Below are 20,590 nucleotides of genomic sequence, written 5' to 3' on the forward strand. Positions count from 1 at the left end.
GTATGTTTAAATAAAAAATAAAATAAAAAGTAGGCAGCTTAGAAGGGCGCAATGCAGCAACTTGTCAAACAACGCACCTTGCTTAAGTAATTAAAAGTACGCAGATAGTAAATTTTAATGCAATTAATAAATACACATTGCAGAGGAGGAATAGCCGCGAACTTAGACGAGACTGAAGAACGAGAAGAGGACAGGACGAGCGACGGAGGAGCGAGGACAGGACGAGGACCGCTCGTCTTGTCCTCTTCTCGTTCTTCAGTCTCGTCTAAGTTCGCGGCTATTCCTCCTCTCCAACATGTCAGACCAACTGGCCCAAAGCTTCCCCTTGGTAATAAATACACATTTGTAATTTATAATGAACTAACAATATTTAAAGTGTACTTCCATCCTTTATCCCCCGTTCTCAAATTTTCAGCATTTTGTCTTCCTTTCTATAGCTATATGCATAGTCTATCACTCTGTGCGCTCTAAGCGTGCTGACAGCACTCAGTGCTTTTTCTTTTCTTTATAAGTTTTTTCTCGCCGCGACGGACTAAATGCAGATAGTCACGCTCAAAAATTTGCCACCTTTTAGTAAAAACGTAGTTGCAAGTAGCAATTTTTGCGCATGTTACATCCTAAAGCTCTAAAAGTGCACTCGGTAGTTGATCTCTCGTGAACGGTTGCACTAATGTTGCACAAGGAAGGTAAAGAGGGTAGAAAGCGGCACAGGGACAGTCGGAAGCACGAAACAAGATCGATTCACTTCCCTCACTCTCTGTCTGTCCTCGTTTTCTTTTTTTTTCCCGAGCGTCCTTGACTCCGACGCGCAACACTGGCGCAACGCTCATGATGCATCTCGGATTCAAGGGGACTCTAACTCTTACTTCCGCAGCGGCCATGACACTTGTGAATTAATTTCCTGCCAAAAAAAGCTTAAAGTTTCATTGGTAAGTCATAAAAGTGTCCGTGCTGACTCAGCGTCAGTGAATACAACCGCGCGGGTCATTTGCTATGGAGCGAAGGATGGGTTGCCTAGGTGGGCATGCGATTTGGCGTATGAAGATGTTTGTTTGTTTGTTTGTTTGTTTACTGGGGTTTAACGTCCCAAAGCAACTCAGGCTATGAGAGACGCCGTAGTGAAGGGCTTCGGAAATTTCGACCACCTGGGGTTCTTTAACGTGCACTGACATCGCACAGTACACGGGCCTCTAGAGTTTCGCCTCCATCGAAATTCAACCGCCGCGGCCGGGATCGAACCCGCGTCTTTCGGGACAGCAGCCAAGCGCCGTAACCACTGAGTCATCGCGGCAGGGTACGCCAGTTTTGCGACTTGCTTGGTTATTATAGCATGCCAAAATAATTGCGGTTGGAAAGTTTTTTTGTAGCAGAAGAAAATGTTCCTGCGTAATAAAAGGTACCCCTAGTTGTTCAAAGGACGAAAATGAACACAAAGGGGAAACGAGAGCGCTGCCCGTCTTCGCCTGGGCACTGCTTTGGTGTCTTCACAAGGCAGTGAACCAATCAATCCAGCTACATGCGGTAATAGATACCTAAATAAATCTGTACATACTTGTCGTTAATGCATGAAGTTCTACCTCCTCAGCACACTTAGACAAATCATATAAACATGTTTTGTCCCCTTTATAACTTGTTCGCTTTCCGTTCTTGCTGCTTATACAGACAAATTTAGTAGGAGAGGAAGTGGAAAACGGTGAAATATGGGTGACATCCTGCAGTTCCCTATGTTATATGCTTAATCTCGAATTCATCAACGTTCTCAGCTTAAAACTCTTCGCCACAGAACAGAAGAGTCCTGCAGCGAAGCCCACTCTGCAAATCGCCTTCGGCAAGGTCGTAGTTGTGGTTTTCCTTAAACTAAAGCTGACCAGATACGTGACGCTAACTGTGACGGAAATGGGGCAGAAAAGGGTGAGCTACCAGCCAGCATTTTTTCCGCCAGTATTTTTTTGCAAGACTGAACGCAGCCGTGGTACTCAACTCCCGAGAGCTAACACACAGAGTGAGCGTGGGTAGCTTTTCTCTTTTTTGCTTATCGCATTCGGCAATCATGATGCGCCGAATGGAGTCGCTGAATGAAAAGGCTGACTGAATTTAACAGCAAGGCTAAACGTTTCTGTTTATAACTTCCCAGTGACATTAGTGTCCAGTGACCTCAAGACCTTTCACATCTTCCCACACCATTTGCACATTCCGCGAGAGGAGAGCGCCGTTAGCGATAGTGGCCACGGCAAATATGCCGCGGCGATCCACAAGTGACCCCGGAAGAACGCGGGTCTACTAGACAAGTCCCTTCGGCGCGACCTTTCGGTGGTATTCCCGTTTGCCGACTCATCACAGGGGGCCGTCCCTCATCATTGGGCCCCGCCGTTGAAAGGATAATCCACTCGGCTTTCCGACGACTACGGGGCAGGAATTTCCGCTCCATAAATTGACACTGGTGCAATCAAACACAGGGCGGGGCCGGTGGAGAGCGGGAAAGGTGAGGGGGTGGACAGACGTACCGCTTCCAGAAGTTCAATGGGAGAGGGCGCGACGCATACCGGCGGGCGCGCAATCAAACGCACCGCCGGCCGCAAATCGACGCCCAGAGGGGAAAACTAATTGTCGCAATTGCCCCTTTGCTCGTTTACGTCCGTGTCCGAGCCCTCCCCCCGGCTCGGTGGCGGTTGATCTGGGCTTCGACTCTTCCCCTTCTACACGCACCCACAGTGTTTGTCTTTTGAGCCGCTTAGTTCCTTTGCGATCGCCAGTGTGCGCGTGTGTGTACGGCGAAAAAGAGGGGGCTGAAAGGGAACGGGAAAAGTTGAAACGTCACGGGCGCCAACCGGCCAATGGCGAGCCGCTCCTGTCGCCCCACGTGACACTCCTACGGAGAACAGGCTGGCGGGAGAGGGCGAGGGAACGCGGCACGCCGGGAGGCAGGCGCGGAGTGGGCGAGGAGGAGCCGCCTCTCCGTACCTGAAAACTTCTCCGTCCAGCACGTGCGGACGTCGTCTCGCGCGCATCGCCGCCTCGAGCGCACGGCACAAGTCACGCAGACCGGTCTCGCATCGGGACGGGCTTCGCCGGGCCGGCCGCCGCAAGCGACTGCGCGCCGCCGCTCCTGCGGGCTAGAGTAGCCCCTGCCGAGGACGCGTGCTTCGAAGCCGGTGGACCGCAGCTCGAGCGAGAAGAAGAACAGTGTCTAGCATCTGCGCCACCTAGAAGACATGCCCGCGGTGTCCTCCTGCTTGGTGGTGGTTGTGCGGACAGTCTGTGCGCGGCCGGCGGGACATTGAGAAGAGGATCCCAGCTGGCTGGCTTGTTCTTGTCCGCTAGAAAGAGCAGCTGGGCGTCGTGGACGGACCGTTCTCCCGCAGGCGATGTGCTTTGCGGACTATTTGAGCTTGCGGCACCGCGTCCATTATTCCGAGCGCCAAGCCCATCGCCAGTTCGTACCCGCTGCTCGCCGTCGCCGACGCCAGAGTGGAATAGCAGCAGCCGCCGTGGTTTCGTCGTTCCTGGTAAGAACAGCAGTGCCGTCGGTTCGACGCTCTGCTCCACGCCCTCTCCGCACCGTGGTCAACGGGCGACGACTGTTCCGTGTCTGTGAGACCGTCAGTGAAGTGGAATCTTCTACTGTTTCCCCGTGCGTGCCAACGTTAAGTGACGACTCAGTGGTTGCTGGTATTTAAGAGAAAGCTTAGCAAAAAAAAAGTAGGTGATTGTTTTCGTTTTAGCAGTGACGGTTTTCGCCTTGCTGTGCTTCGTGTTAGCCGCTTATCGACGAGGTGCACGGCTGTGACACTGCAAAAGGACCGCAGGTCTACAGAAGGGTGGACGTCTATCCTGGATTGAAAAGTGGGCAGCAAAGTTTCATCCCTCGGTCCAAAGCCAGTGATCGGTGTAGTGGCCAGTGACTTGGTGTAAAGGTCCTGCGAGAAGTATTGCGCGCCTGTTGCGGGAACACTGATACAGCCACAGAAGCGCGCATCAAGGACAACAGTAAGTAGACTCGACGTCCATACAGGCAGCTCCAGTCAGCGCCACGGGCTTCAGAAGCTTATATCCAGAGTCAAGACCCACAGATTCGGGTAGACAGTGCACGCAAGACTTGGAGTCTAGAGCAGTTCATCTGAAGACGCCACTACGACTGGCCTGTGCTCGTGGAGGTGTGCTTCGAGACCTCCAGGAAGTGTATCGGGCGAGACCAACGATCGTTGATAGCATTCTCTCAAGGAAACCAGAGAGTGATTACCTTCTAACACTGTGGCTGTTGAACTAGCGGCCTCGCTGAAAAACTAACAAAAATCGACGGGGCTTCTACTAGAGGACAGCGGAAGAAGGACGTCGGCCAGGAGGAAACACGGTCATCGCGACAGGAGTATCTCCGAAGGAGATCGATTCCCCACTCACGAGGCGGAAGCAGCGAGGTAGCCATCAGTCGGATCGTGGAAAGGGGGCATGCGCAGTCAGGCGGCGCGCCACTCGGCCTGATCGCGTCCATGCCGTGTTCCGTCCTGGCAGTGTCGTGGGCGCTTCTGGTGGCGGCTATGCTTCCCCCTCCGTGCCGGACAAGGGCCGTCATGGGCGGCCGCGAGGACCCCGACCGCGCCCGGGCCATCGAGCTCATCAAGGGCCGCATCCTGGCCGACCTGGGACTCTCTAATGTGCCCACCGGTGCCTCCTCGGGAGGTCAGGTGGCGGTGAACAAGATGCACATGGAACACATGATGCGCGTGTACCGCCGCAGCCTCCACCGGTCCCCTGAAGAAGGCGGCGGTGGACGTGGCCGTGAGCGCGGCCGGGGCAGAAAAGGGGTTGCTCGTGGCTCTGCCAAGGAGGTCACGCACTATTACAGCTTTAAGAACGAAGGTGAGTCGTAAGATTCGGCTGATTGTGACTCGGTGCACAAGGGCGGAATCGAGCTCGAACCGCCCTTGCCGTATAGTGTCTGTAACTCACTCTATCGTTAAGACCCGTGTACGTCTGGAGAGGTAGATTTCTAGGCCGGCGTTATGACTCTATCGTAGCTTGTCACGAACAGTAGGGGCACCAACTATCTTTATACCGGGCTTCGCTTGGCATTAGCCATTACATCGTTGGTGTGGCTCGTACATTTTATACGCAATGAGCAAATGGTTTTCAAAACTTTGCAGTCATCTATAGAAATGGTGCATTAAGTAGTACACGCAACATGTCTCTCAGTGCGGTTCCCTAGTCACCTGTGCGATTCGTTCAAAAGACAGCCAGCATTTATTGCCCACACCTTTTTGCGCACTGTGTCCGCGCTCTTTTCACAGCATGACCTCCCGCTAACTCGACTACAAACTTTCAGTTCACGTTATCCCGATGAACCACTGCTGCCATGCGCAGCCGCTGCGCCTTTTTTTTGTTTTTTTTTCTGCGAAGTGTACAGTATCTAAAAAGTGTCGCCGGTCCAGATTATGTGACTGCTTTTCCGTCGATCTTTTCTTTACTGTATATCAAAGCCTTAACTGCATGGTGTCGCATTAGACCGCCTCTGTATCACTTTTGTATAAGCAATGCTAGCCTTGTCCGAGCGATCTCTCTCGGAGAAGCCATGGGGCGGCTACTACTACTACAGCTGCCCACAGTACAAGTCATATAGCCAGTTTCCATTCAGTAAGTAAAGTTCACAGCAGCTTTAAGCGCTCCGTGTGAACGCCTGTCTCCAACTACACTTCGGTACAAGTCAGTGCCAACTTGCGGAGCGTCTGCAGTCCAATAATGGAATTCTGAGCAGGAGCGGTTGCGAAATCCAAGCATCAAAAGTAAAAGCGATCGGCTACAGTCCAATTCCTCTCGCGTGCACGTTTAGCTCGCCGTTCGTGACCGTCGCGCTCGGTTTAGGTGAGCGCAATTGTCCTCGTTTCCTTGAACCCAACGGGATCTTCGCTTTCCTGGACCTGAGGGAACGTGCACCGTGGCTGCTTTCGAGCTGCGTCGAGCCTCGAGTCACACGGCAGCGTTAATCTTCTTAGGCCGCTCCACTGTTGGCCGCTTAGAACAAAGCTTTATCACTTGTTTGTCTTGCCCACAGGGTCGTTCCTCTCAGAAACAGGTTAGGCAGCCGCGTGTGCATACTGTCTCGGTAGCCGTCCATGCAGAGGATAAACTCGTTAGACATATAGTTAACGGCAAGCGGCGTACGTCAGACCATGCGCGTGCATACTGAATTCACCACGACCACAGCCTCCCTTTCAGGCACGCACTGAAAGCCCTTCCCAGGACGAATGGCATCACGTATGCGGCGAACGTTTGCGCGTGTTTTAGATTGCTCCGCCTCGTTGGCGCCCACAGCACTGCATGCACGCCGAAAGCCTGAGGGCGCACAGGGATCGGGAGAAAGGGCACCCGGTATGACGCGCCGTTATCGCCCGGTTATCGCCGGGTGCATGCATGCATACGCACCCATGGGGCCCCGTAGCTGGTCGGGTGACCCCGTTACGCAATCAGGGTGCACTGCGCACGGCCCGCCGCCGGTCGGGCTTTTGGAAGCAAGGACGTTACTTCTTATCGTCGCCTTCTTTTTGGTTTCGATTATTGCCCCGTCGCATGGCGCGCTAAGAATTTCGCGCCAGGTAGAATGTAATGCGCCTTTGTTTACTATATACTTCGCGGCCTTGTTGTGGTATGCGGCCCGAACGGTGTGCAACTTGAGCGGGTCGGCGTCGTTTAAGGGACGTCTCGTCTATTGTGTCTGGGCGTCTTGGTGACCTCGGGGGGGCTCGAGAATAAAAGGCTTGTTCCACGAAATGCGAAGAACGCGGGACCATTGTTCCCTTGCGTCATGTAAGTGGTGTCGCTATTACGCGGGTTTTCACGTTTCAAAGCAAAGCGTCGGTGGTGACTAGAAAATTACTGTTAAAAGTCGACTTTCCCCGCATGTTGTATACTTACTGGCCCCCGACATCGCAGAAACGTAGGAAACAGGAAGGTTTATTGAGAGAAATGTTAATGTTTTTTTTTTTTGTGTTGTTGTTGTTTTATGGTTTTTAATGTCCCAAAGCCACTCAGGCTATGAGGGGAAAATGAGCCTGTATGGCTGTTTTCCGAGCTCTTGAAAGCGCATAAAAAATGTCCACAGGTAGTAAGGCGCGCGCTATAAATCGTTTCCAAAATTCAGAACCTCTTCAATACCTAGTGATGCAACAGTACGCCTGTTAAAATTTCAGCTTATCTCGACGAGAGGGTTAGCTTTTTCAGTTAATGATATTACAGGATGCTTTCTGCTTCTCTGGCAGGAAACACTTGAAAAAGTTTAAGAAATGCGGTTTGTGTAACCATATGTGGCGCTCGATATTAATTTGTGAACATGAACGAAAAGTGCTGACGTTTGTACAGTCTTTAAAGCTCTTGAATATCCCCTTGCGGGGATATACACAGTGATTTATTTATTTGCTTTGTTGATCGGTTAGTTAGTTATTTTAGCTAGTCAGAACAACACGCGCCAGCTGCGAGGAACGTCATATGTAATGAAAGGTTCTGGATTAATATCGAGCAGGTTTGTTCATTTTTTTTTTTAGCAGGCACCGAAATCTAGAACACGTTTTTTCCATATTTCACCCCCATCGAAATGAAAACGCCGTGGTCGGGTTCGAACCCTCGACCTCGTAGTCCGCAGTCTCTGAACCACAGCTGCGGACCACACATGCACAACGCTCGGCACCTCTTCGGGTGGCACCAACAGTAGGGAATAAGAGTGACAAATGGAACTGTGAGCAACGGATACTTTGTAATCAGAAAGGTGGAGGGGAGGAGGGCTGAATGTATGCTTTACTTGTGTACACGACCACGATTTCTCAAGCTTGATTATTTTTGACCGGAATATCAAAAACCTGCCGCAGAACGACGGCCGACATCAAAGTGCTGCTCAAGGGCAAGATAAGGGGGCACAGGATTCAAAATGTAGCCGAGTAAGACCACGTTCATATATCATCCTCATTTTTCTCTTTTACCTTCCGAAAGGATCCAACGGCGGCTATTAATCTAAATCTGATTAGCAACGCCCAGAGCGGCGAAACGCGCAAGTCTTTGGGTGCCGTCTAACAACACGAAAGAATGCTCTCTCCAACTGGTTTCTTTAAACTTTGCCCCTTAGCCAACAGGTCTTGCGTAGCAAATGTTTTTTGAGGCTGCATGGTCTGATACGGGTCCTGGCTGACGAAAATAAGTACCAGACTTGGTTTTGTCTCCACTTCTATAGTTCAGACCCGTTTTCGCTACGGCTTCGTTCCACTAAAAGGTCATCTTTACTTTCACAACCTGCCGCCGAGCGCTCCACCGTCACTCCTTTCAGTCCTGTTTTCGGATTTCCGCAAGTACTGCGTATACATAGCCCTTTGCGGAGGGCCGCTAAAACTCGAGAGGTCACTGACCTCGAAGGGAGGATCGTCTTCGAGCCATTAGTTAACTAGGAATTATCGCGTACACCGCGCGCGACGTTCGAAAGACTAGTTTCAATTGATTGCGTACGGCTTGGTCGCTGACAAGGTGTACATGCGATTTGCATTTCGCTTCGTTATCGATGTAACCGAGTAGTTAGTGCTTTTCGCCGCCTACTGTGAAAAGCCACGCGCGTCCGACTCGCGCGCGCCTCTTCGCTTAATGCGGACTCGGCTGGCGTGATAAACGACTGGCCATTTTTCAGTCGCGCGTTCCTCCGTTCTTTCTTTCTTTCTATCTTTCTTTCTTTCTTTTTACAACCTATTGTGGCAACGGTTCTTACCTACTCCTTCCGCCGCGAAGACACTAACGGCCACGGCAGTTTCGCTCTTTCGCGACAGCGGTGCCATTAAACGACACGCGGGCCGGGGGTGCGGACTCGTTATGCTGCTTTTGCCGCAAAAGCGTGCAGTGTGGAGGAAGCTACGCAGCAGCGGGTACTGCCGCCCTACCCCTATCCTTTCTTACTATCGCTCCTCCCTTTCTTTCTTTCTTTCTTTCTTTCTTTTTTTCTTTCTTTCTTTCTTTCTTTCTTTCTTTCTTTCTTTCTTTCTTTCTTTCTTTCTTTCTTTCTTTCTTTCTTTCTTGTCTCGCTAGCCACAGCTCAGGTGCTTCAGGTTTCGGTAGTAGATGCCGCGGCTAGCAACATCTTTTCCTTCCATTGTTATTTTTATTATTTTTATCAATAAATAGCCACTAGCAACATTTTCTGTCCACAATCAGGTGGACGGCCCCGCTGAGAGGACGGAACGCGAAGCCAACGAGCTTGGTAACACTGAGCGTCGTCTTGTAAGCTTGGCACTACAGTCTTCCAACGCTTGCCTATGCAGTCCCCTTCTATGTGCTTGGCGTAGCTTCCGTAGCACTGCACGGTATTTCGGGTAGAAGGATATTCCGAAAATTCCCAAGTGCGGCGTTCGTTCTTCACTGCAGAAAGTCGCCATGAATCAGCAAAGTCCTTGGAAAATGGAACGAAAAAAGGGACTGAGTAGATACGAAGACAGGCTCTGGGCCAAAGCGGCGGCAAGAGGACAGAGTAGAAAAAGCGGCAGTGTTGTAGGTACAGATCATTTTGGCTGATAAGGGATCCATGAGCTGTAACTAAATCGAGCAACAGCAAGATTCGATAGTTGTGGTTTGCACTGAGTGGTTTTCTTGAGAAGCGTAGGAAAATGATGCGGCAACCAGGCTCGTATTTACCGGTTCGTCAGACGCACACTGCAGGCTTGGGAGCGATCGCCTGTTCAAAAGCAGCTTACTCTCAGCGTCGATATCTCGCCTCATATGCGCTCTCACTCGAATCGCCATACGTTTGGCTTTAGGATAGGGGTCCCCAATCGGTTAGGGAGATAGGGAATAATGGAGCGTCACTGCGCACGCGCACTACTGCCCCGCTATAGCCCTATCCCCCTAATTAATAGGGTCCTCCTCCTCTAAAATTCCGTTGTTACAGAGAGCTTCCGAATAAGGGTAAACATCTGTTAGGGGATAGATGAATACCAACGCGCATGCGCTGCCCAGCAAACCAAAAACCTCTCAGAGACGTCTAGCTAGACGTTCCTGAGAGGTTTTTGGTTTTCTGGGTGGACAGTAACTCGTGAGTCGTTATTGTTCTGCGCATGCGCGCTAGCATCCCGCTGATCTCATATTATCCCTCTAATCGGTGAGGCCCCCTTATTCTAAAGCTCCCAGATGTCAACTTCGCTCAGACAGCGCAGGACTCCAATCGCTGCTTTCGTCGCACCCTAACCTCCTCGGCCAAAGCGTCCGTTCCCCGCCGCTACAGACGTGCGCGCCAGACCCGCGTGTGTCCACCCAGGCGGCGACGGCCGGCCGCAGTCGCGTTCGAGGAATGCCAAGAAGCGCTGGAATTTCGTTGCGCGAAACCACACTTTACTTTTCCGTCTCTTTTCTTTTCTTTTTGTTTTCTTCGGGAGTGCATTTCCAACGCCGCCTCTCTCGCTGTGGTCGCTGCTGTTTAGTTTCCGTTCCCCGGCCTGTGTGGTAACTCGCGGTCGCCGTCGCCCGGTAGCGGGCGAAAGCCAGCCACTTCGACGACCGGCAGCTTCCCCATCAACAGGTCCGGAATGGAGGCGATGGACGAAAGAGGGGGGGGGAGAATGGCTTGTTCCGGGCCCCGCGGAGGACCCGTTTTTTTAGCAGAAAACGGGCTCGTTCGACCGCGAGCAATAAAATCTCCCTCGATAGCCGCGGAAAACAAAACAGAACGAGAAAATAACAGACGGGCTTTGCCTCAACGCCTTTTGGGGGCGAAGAGACGTTCTTCAGCTCCGTGCGTGTGGGGAGGGGAGATGAACAAGGAGGGGGGGGGGGGGGGGTAGCTTAGCAGTTGGCCCGAAGTCACCACCAAAAGGCAAACCCCATGTGCTTTTTGCTTTGTTTTGTTTTTGAGTAGGTGTCTCGTCAGTAAGGAGGATAGTAGATGGTGAGGGGGGGAGTGGAAGGCAGTGGCGTCGCAGGCTTTGACGGCGAGCAGCGCGATGTCAGGCTGGATAAGGCTGCATACCTCGTCGCCTGCGGTAGACGCGAGCGCGGCGGCAGTCGGTGAGCCGGCGACGACGCACTCAGCGCTCAACGAACCCCCCCCCCCCCCCCCCCCCCCCCCCCCCTCTTGCTCGCCCCACTACCTCCCCATCTTTGCCGATCGTATCGTTTCTTAACAGCTTCTTTCATCTCTGTTTGTCCACCGGGCGGGCGTCTGCGGCGAGCGGTGGCCTATTCCCTGCGGAGAAGTTTGTCGAGGAGGGATCGCCTTCCTTTTCCCGGCCCTGCTTCGCCCCTCTTCCTCCACTGTGCCTTGTCTTCTGCCCCGGGCTTCACTCCACTAGACGACGTTTCGCGTTTGCTCCACTCTCCCCCATCTGTTTTCTTTCTTCCGTCTCTCTCTCTCTCTGTGTATTTACCTCTGTTTAGTTCGCATTTACGCTGCGGTCCTCGTTTGCTGTCGCGTTCCTCAAAGTCCATGTCTGCCAGGTTGGGCGATGTCCTTAATGGCGATCCGACCGGGTACCTACAGCACAGTCTCTTAGGCACCATCGCCGGCGTACACAGCCCTTGTGGCATGGGCGCGACGCAATAGGAAACGAGAAGCCTTAATTGTGAAATCGCAAAACGGAATTAGGTGCCGAACTAGTCCGCGGGCGTACGATGCGGCGTTGATTAGCAGCAAGATGCGGACGCCCGATACTGGCGATCGGGCCTCATTCCCCGAGTCAAGCGGGCAGAGTATAAAGCACCCCGTGCTTAAAAGCATTGCCTTAAACACGGGCAATCATTGTGTGTCCTCGAGATCTTTCTTCACCATAATAACCTTTGGTGTCGGTTACAAGGTGTTTTGGGGAGCTGTACGTTAGCGTCTAGGCACTATTACAGAATAACCACATCTGTAAGTCACAGGACGTCAGGGTGTGACTGAAAGGCGCTCTTCAGGCGTGCCTACTTGTGATGTCGAGGACTGTCCTCACTGGCAGTGCGGATGATGACGATGCAGCGAGCTCTTTGCCAGTATGTGGTCAGGAGACCGAATATGCGTGCCGTTGAAGAGACACTTGAGGGAAATGCAGATTACACACACTCCCACCTTTTCTGCACATTCAACAATTAGCGCCGTCTGTTGGTCGCCAGCAGTGAACATCGCGTGACTCAGTTCTGGATTTTTTACACTTGATTCTTTTTTGGAAACCCTAGAGAGTCTTGTGAGATTCTTCGGGAACGTGGTTAATTATCATAGCTGACACTTCCTCCTCGCTGCAAAAGCTAACGTATAAAATGCTTCCCACTCTCGCACCAACTATTTCCGACGGCCATAGAAAATCAGTATGAAAGATGTAGTGAACATTCGAAATTCCGGCGGCAGTTCTGAGTGTCCAGCGCCACGCGTAAGGTGGTGGCAGCCGTCCGAACTAGACGCGTTTGCCAAGATTTCCTGGGCGTGTGTCAAGGTTAGAACTGCTGAGAAAAAGCTGCCCTTGTGGTCATGAGGGTCCGTTCTTAGGCCAAACTCATCCATTCGAACGTCGGGGCTCTTGTTCCCTAAATACCTGCCTCGCGATGCCTGCAAAACCAATGGCGCGAATCATTTTACAAAAAAACTTGGCCCTCTTGTCAATACTTGCATAGTAGAGGGATCGCAACAGACACCTCGATGGAGACTAATAAAGTCAGCCCTGCTACTATTTGCTTCACATGAGGGTAGTGAAAGTGGCTTTAGAGAAGGAACGTGCAAGAAAACACAATCCAGGTCATAATTACTGCCGTCCCGATGAAACGATTGTTAGGACTAATGAATGCATGAAAACTGTTCGTGGCGAAGTCCGCCAGTTTGAAGAGTTCGCCGCGCAAGTGGTTTACCACACAAGCGTGCTGCTGCACGCGTAACAACGCAGGGGGCTTCGAGACGAAAGAAAGAAAGAAAGAAAGAAAGAAAGAAAGAAAGAAAGAAAGAAAGAAAGAAAGAAAGAAAGAAAGAAAGAAAGAAAGAAAGAAAGAAAGAAAGAAAGAAAGAAAGAAAGAAAGAAAGTCTGCTGGGAAATACAATGGGATGTGCCTTGGGCATAAAATAAGAGCTCCTAGAAGCTATAAGGTGCGACCCTGAAGTAACAAAGACCTTGGTGCGGACTGCGGGAGGGCAGCTTTTGGTTTTGTCTGGTCCTTTTTTTTTTTTTTAGTGGCACTCTCGAATAGAAGAGCTGCTCTGAGAAGAAGCATTTTACTGCGCACGGCTGTTGCAATGTCACCACCCCCTGCTGTTTTCCTCGCTTTTACGACGGTATAGCGTCGTCACTGAGAGTAGAGTTCACACGAAAGAGCAAAACAGGACGGGACACTTACCGCACGCCGTAAACATTATACTTCCAGGAAGCAACAACGAAAGTTGCGCGAAGGTGTAGTTGGCGCAACCAAATTAGCGAGGAAGTCTCGATAAACGCAGTGCCAAGAAACAAGGACTCAGAGACGAGACAAACACGGCGCACGTGTTCGTCATATTTCTTCGTCTTTGGCCTTGCCCTTTCAGCGCGAGCTGTTAACGGCATGTTTGCCGGTTCTGCCGCGTTGGCGTAACCGCGCCGCGCTCGTTACACTGATTGGTCTGCATGCAGTGACGTCACGCATGACGTACGTCACTGCAACGCGCCACGCTTTGTGGACCGAACACGATGACGTCATGCATACTCTAACATGGCGTCAATGACGTCATGCATAGTGACGTCATGCATACTCTAACAGGGAGGAATACAAATCATGCTTAATTAGCAATATTATATTCACCACCAAAAGGAGCTGTCGAGCTGAAACACACGTTACAGGGGGGTAACCGGCCGGTACGATTTTTTTTTTGTGTGTTTATGCTGAATTCTGCAAGATATGCTGCAAGATATAAGTCCTCTTCTATTAGAGCTCGAGTAAAATGAACAAGAGCAGATGAAAGACGTGCGTAGTTCGTCACCACTTGCAGGCGCAATCGATGGGAAGCGCATTTCGGCTTTGCGGTGTATCATCAAATGTTCGTATTTTAGAAGCGACCTCAATCAACGCCTCTTTATATGCTAAGGTGAACCAGCAACAAATGTCACCTAACAAAGCCAAGAAATCTCGCATGCGTTTATTTTACCGTCTAAACCATGTTAAATGTGGTCGAAATTCGCGTCGCGTTAGATTAGCGAAGCGGTAAACCCAAGTTCACGTTTCTTCCGCTCGGCGGGGCAGGCAGATCGCGGCAAGCTAATTTTAGCGAAACAACAAAAAACTCTCCAGGGTTTTAGGCTGAGAGCTCTAAAAATGGCCCTCTAGTACCTTGTCGAACGGGTTACGTACGCCGCTGGTGTGACGAGCTAAATGCGGCGCGCATTAAAGGAGCTTGGCCGGAAAGGATACACAAAAGTAAAACGTGGTCCTTTCCCCCGTTATAAATAGGGGTGAGCTGTGGATTATGCGCGAAGTTTTTTTTTCTGTCCTTACTTTTTTTTTAGCTAGATCGATAGTGGAAGCTTTTGCGGCTGCCGTTCTACTGGATTGCTCGCTATTTGAGAGTTTTAGCATAGCGGACACATACTAGCGTAGAAGTATATCGAATAACCGGATGCCTCTTGCGCATGCGCACTGGGGGGCGACTTTGTGTGCACAGTCAGCGTCCCGTAATCCGATACACGCCTACGCTAGTACGCGTCCACTATGCTAAATCTCTCCAATGATGGGTGGGTCGTATCTGCGCAAGCTTCCTGAAGCAAATCATTATCAAAGGGTGAACAAAATAGCAGTCGCAACCGCTTCTCATTGTTTACTCTCGCGAAGGGGGTTATTAAACTGATCACACGGAAACTTGTTACAGCTTGGCTGTGGTGGCATGCACCTTTTGGAATGGTTTGGTTGGTTTATGGGGTTTAACGTCCCAAGGCGACTCAGGCTATGAGAGACGCCGTAGTGAAGGGCTCCGGAAATTTCGACCACCTGGGGTTCTTTAACGTGCACTGACATCGCACAGTACACGGGCCTCTAGAATTTCGCCTCCACCGAAATTCGACCGCCACGGCCGGGATCGAACCCGCGTCTTTCGGGTCAGCAGCCGAGTATTATAACCACTGAGCCACCGCGGCGGCTCCTTTTGGAATGAAATCTGCAGTATCTAAGCAAGGAGCAAAAAATCTCCCAAGCATTTCTCTTTCGCCTATGACGAAGTAGAGAAGCAGGTAGATACGACAGATATTTTAGGAAATGGCTCAGCGGGAAACTAAGTATCGATTACTAATAGAGCTTAAACAGGCGACATTTTCTTTTGACCTTGACCTCGACTAGCCTTCCTGTTCGAGTACGTACGGAAATCCACCCCACTACGACGGCTTCGCCGCCTGCTTGCTATGTTCATTACGTCAGCGTTCCATTTCGGACCGTGTAACTTCCTTATCACGTTGTATAGCATGTGTTCCTCTCTCTGGCGTCACAGAATTCTTCTGACGTCAGTAGTCGCCAAAGTTTCGGCCTTGAAATGAACACAACGAGCGGCGTGGAACCAAAGTGTTTGGCTACGGAATGGCTATACTATGTTGGCCTTGTTGTCGACCTTCTGAGCATGCTCACAGCTGACCTTGCCTGCTCTGGCTATTAAACTTATGGTCCGACACAGTGCCTTTGAACCGATCGTTGCCTTGAGAGCGAAAAATCCTTTTCTTTCTCTTTGTGCGGAAAGCATAAAAACTCGCCTTAACGAGGCCGTACGTATGCACGGTGCTACCGCACTTAAGTTTACGCACCTCTTTAACGCACTTTCTGAGTGGAAAGACGCCTACATAATAGCACTCTGCTTTTTCTGCTAATGCCTACAGCAGCAGCAGCAGTAGACAGCCTCGACATTCCACACATGAGAAAACAGGCGCTGCATCACCACGCATCAGTAAGCAGGACAAGAGTAGAAACAAACAAGCTCTTAGCCACTCGAGCTGTTTGACTTCTAACGATGCTTTCGTAACTCCGAGAGGCATGTATACTCTTACGACCGCAGTGTGGAGGCAACGCCGCGTTCTTCAAATTATACGCCAGCGTAACCGAGCGAGCTTTGTTCTTATCTTTAGCTGCGCTCATTGTTTAGCCGCTTTCCCCAATGTTACACGCTACCACGACGTGGGTTTTCCCCTCGAGCGGCGGCGACACATGGAGCTCGAAAGCTGTCAACTTTGTAGCAGTGTTGGACACGCGACGTAGCCTTAGCGAAGTGGCGAAAGGACAAAGCCTCGGTTTAACTATGCGTGTCACTTGTGCGAGGGTAAACACGGAAAGAACTTGCTCCAGCCCTGCGCTCGGCTTACAAGTCGGCGCCAATTACGTTGCACCAAGTGCGTGACAACCCGTAAAGGCTCTATATATGTGCGTAAGTGCAGTCAGGCAGGAATGAAACGCAAACATGCATATGCCGTATTATTTTTTACTTTGTAGAGAGATAATACTTTATATTTGGTTTATGAATATGTGCTGTGGTAGACCCTTTACCAAGAAACGTGAATAAGGATAATTATACACCGTCATCATCATCAGCCTGACTACGCCGACTGCAGGGCAAAGGCATCTCCCATGTATCTCCAATTAACCCTGTCCTTAAGTAGCTTAAAGTGCACTTTTAAAATACCTTTTTTTGTTCGCAGGTACTGATCGCGTTTCATTCCGGCCTGACTTACGCGTAAGGGGGGACCTAACGGGATATGTAATTGGCTGAACAGGGTTATGACAACCTGCCTCATTCATATTGTTACATTAGACGGTGCATGCACTGATATGCGCCCTGTCTGCAATCCCAAGCGGAACTACCCCGTAACAATATCATAAGATATGGCGCCCTCTGAGGAGTGGGGAAAATTCTTTTGCTACTGGTTGAAAACAAACGCAGGGGGGAGACGCAGGCGCGAATCGGTTCCACGAGACGCAAGGCAAGTGCTTGCTTGACAGCTGCCGCCATCTATCGCATGCGTCTGTCACTAACCTAAAATGCGCATGCGCTGTAAGAACTGGCGGCCTATTTTCAATCAGCGGAGCTGAAAGAGGAAAGGGCTGAAACGTAGCGCGAAAAACACGAGCGCAGAAAGAAGAGACAACAGCTGCGTTAACGCCACAGGCGCTCTGTAGCGTAGCCGACTTTTAAAGACTAAAAGGTCGCTTTACTCTGGAGGAGTAAAGCGACGTCAATAAACGTGAAACAAAGAAAAACGCAAATCAGGTGTTCCTGTGGAGATTAAAACTACAATCATCGAGCATTTCGGCTTCAAAGTGGGCATGCAAATGCTTGTGGAGGAAGGCAAAGATACGGTATTTGCTACTGAGAGGGCGACGCAATTAACAGGTGTCAAGTAAACAGAAGCACGCAAACCCAAAGGACATTTCTGAGCACATATCTATTGTTGCGCCGTGTTCTCCTCAACTATCAGCCATCTAGCCCGAATCAAACTATTACTTCAGTATAACCCTTCCACTCTTCATGTACGCCTGAACCGAGATTGCAGTGTTAATAAAACTTGGACTGGATTTTCCTGTTTACAGCCTTTGCTTGTTAACGTATAGGGTGCTGCAGGACCGATACGCCTTCGTATCAGCACCAGCCTTTTCATGACGCTGAAAAGGTAGTTGTGGTAGTAAGTGGCCTCCCTTCCTTCTCCAGTCTTCACCTCTCAGCCTTTAAAATGCAGCTGCACAATGAGAGAGCTCAGGTCTAGCTTAACAAACGTACACTCTAAGTACGAATGCGCCTATATGGGAGTAAAATTGGCGTAAGGTGTCCTCTAGCGCACTCTCTTTCATACAGGGGAGTGCGATAGGGGACAGCGAACTCCGTTTTTACTCCGCTCTGCTTAGAGTGTACGTATTGTCTGTTCTGTGAGCGTGTTTTTGCGCTATTTGGCCAACAATACGTACTCTATACTGGTCTTCTCTCTCCTACATACGCACAGGCTCTTACCCGTTCCTCCCCTTGAAGCAAGCCTCATTTCCCGAGTGCGTATAACCCGCATTGCCAGCGGCTTCTCGCGAGGCTTTTTAATGCACAAAAACAAATTAGAGTCGCGAAACCATTAGGCTCCAGGAACTCCACGCACGAACTAAAGTGGTGGTTGCGTATATAGTCGGCTAATTGCGCGCTGTGGTTGGTATCGGTTGTACCAACGCGCTAACTGCGTCAAACTACGTATCGGGCAGATAATTACGCCGGGACGAATGCAGGGTGGAGCGCAGTGGCCGCAAGAATGTCCGCTGCCTCGGGTTACATTTAGGCCTATTGCTAAGCCTACTTTGCACACGTGTTGGTCCCACCTTGAGTAGATTTCAGGGCTTGTCCTTCTGGTCTGTTTTATGCAAAGAGGAAGGACAAGCTGCTGTACAGTCTTGAGCGTACAGTGACGGGCAACCTAATTAGAAATGGCGGAACAAAGACCAACAGCTTACGGTGGCGCCGTGTAGCTGCGAAGACATGAACAAAAACGCTGGAAACGCAGTACCATTGTTGCATGAGCACCGGCACGAGTACAGACAAACGCCTCATCTTCTCTCGTTTTATCGCTGCTGGTTTACGCTTTCGCGGCTTCGCGAACGGCAAATTTTGGTTTTCCTTCCGTGGCTTCACGTTAGACTGCCTATGACGGTACAAGCAAGTAAAAAGATTTTCGAGACACGGGCGCCGCAAAAAAAAAAAACAAAAAAAAAACAAGAAGCTTTCTCGCTCTCTGTGCTTGCAGCTTAAAATTCAACGCCGCACTGAAGTGTTGATGTACAAGGGTGCAAATTCTACTCATTCAGTGTTTTCATAACGACCATATTGTAGAGGCTTTTGCGGCCGCATGCACGAGTATAGTGCGAGCTTGCAGTCCAGGTCCTAGCGTCCAGACCCTTTGCTTTATGATTTCTTTTCGCTTGATATCAAAAAATTGTACTGCCGAGAACAACCGCGACTAGCCATCGCACGTGACTGCACTGAAGGAGGACGCCAAACACTGAACGCTTTTAGTTAGAGCTCAGGCTAGCTTATATCATGACTGGGCTAAACCGTAGCGCGAGAACGCTCTTTCTCCTCTCGTCGTTCTTTCAAGCGGCGCGAACGGTACTGTGAAATTATGCGTCCGCGCGCGCGCGCGCGCGCGCGTGTGTGTGTGTGTGTGTGTGTGTGTGTGTGTGTGTGTGTGTGTGTGTGTCTGTGTGTGTGTGTGTTTGTGTGTGTGCGTGTGTGTATGTGTGTGTGTTTGTGTGTGTGTGTGTCTGTGTGTGTCTGTGTGTGTTTGTGTGTGTGTGTGTGTGTGTGTGTGTGTGTGTGTGTGTGTGTGTGTGTGTGTGTGTGTGTGTGTGTGTGTGTGTGTTCAGGCGATGACAGGGTATTGGTTCGTCAAGGGTTGGTCAGAAGTCCACAAGGTCTGCTTTTGTAAACATTTCCAGCCTGTGCGTCGCTATTGTATGCTGAGGCACTCCGCGCCCCTGCCGCAAGTGTGGCGGAATTATAGTAGAGAGCAGTTAAAGAACGAAGCGGGAAATGCCCTTCAAAGGAGCCCCCCCAGCCAATGGCGTTGATCTATTCTCCCCTCCCCCTTAACCGATCCCCTTGGACCTGCTAGCTTGAAATCGCACAAGCATTTGCTGAAGCATCAGTGCCGGAGGCAGCTTTGAGGAGCCCACCGTTCATATATGCCACACCGGTGTATACACGTACGAAGAAACTCTAAAAAGGCCGGATCAACAGAAAGGGCTACTCTTACTGCAATGAACACTTAGAGTTGTACGTGTTACACGGAAAAGAAAGCTGAGTAGGACGTGGCGTAACTAGCCACCGTCTCGCGTATAGCGCGTGGTCTTGTGCGTAAAACTGTCTTCTTTTCTTTCGCCGAAACATGAGTCGCGATTCGCGGCAAATATTTCCTTTTATCGCTTTCCTCTGTACGCAGAGCATTTTATCTGCGACCTTTCTGTCGAACCCCCCCCTCAGCGACCAAGGGCAATTTGAGCGATCTTGACCGCTGTATTCGCGCCATGAATAATTCAGCGTTTTTCTCCCCCTTTCGTCTCACCAGTGGACGTCGGGGAGACGGCGTTGGCGTAGTTATTTTTCATAGCAGCGCGTGATGAATGAAGAATCGTCGCAATAAAAACTGCACAGAAAAAAAATATGACACGAAAAGCGAGCGTTCAGCGCAACTGTGTTGCTCAGTGCTCTCGCGACGTTTTCTTCTAAACATTATTTTTATTTTTAGTACATCCGCCGTCCGGTGCGAAAATTACTGCCGTACATAGCAGCGTCGATCAATGCTAGCAGTGCTCACTCCCCTTCGGGCCGTGGCGTGCATGAAAATCGCGGATGATGATGCATGGACATCATCCATCATGAACACCCTCCACAGTTAGCTAAAGAACAACAAGCCTTGAGGGTTCATCGCATCCAGCAATCAACGCAACGTACTCCAGACAACCGCCTTACCTTACAGTACGGTCGTATATACTCGCTGCATTCATCCAGCCAACGGACTACCCACAGGCCCGCACATTCGCATGGACATCACCGCCAAGGTGGCTCAACGGCTTTGAACTTTCAGTTTCTGCTCCCAAGGTCGCGAGAATCCCGGCCTCAGGGTTCCAAATTTATCCGGTGTACTCCACTATACGT

General features: G+C 50.6%; 1 protein-coding gene across 1 annotated transcript in view; it reads left to right on the plus strand.

Moving 5' to 3' along the window:
- The first annotated feature begins 3,005 nt into the window (after positions 1–3,005).
- Positions 3,006–20,590, plus strand: part of LOC149365930 (bone morphogenetic protein 4-like) — a 49,560-nt gene continuing 31,975 nt past the window's right edge. Inside the window, exon 1 of the mRNA XM_089547331.1 lies at positions 3,006–4,857. Coding sequence (XP_089403457.1) covers positions 4,488–4,857 — 370 coding nt within the window. The 5' untranslated portion in view covers positions 3,006–4,487. The remainder of the gene's footprint in view (positions 4,858–20,590) is intronic.

This window comes from Amblyomma mixtum, chromosome 1 (genome assembly GCF_055824585.1).
Source record: "Amblyomma mixtum isolate Tamu chromosome 1, ASM5582458v1, whole genome shotgun sequence".
Taxonomy (NCBI): Eukaryota; Metazoa; Arthropoda; class Arachnida; order Ixodida; family Ixodidae; genus Amblyomma; species Amblyomma mixtum.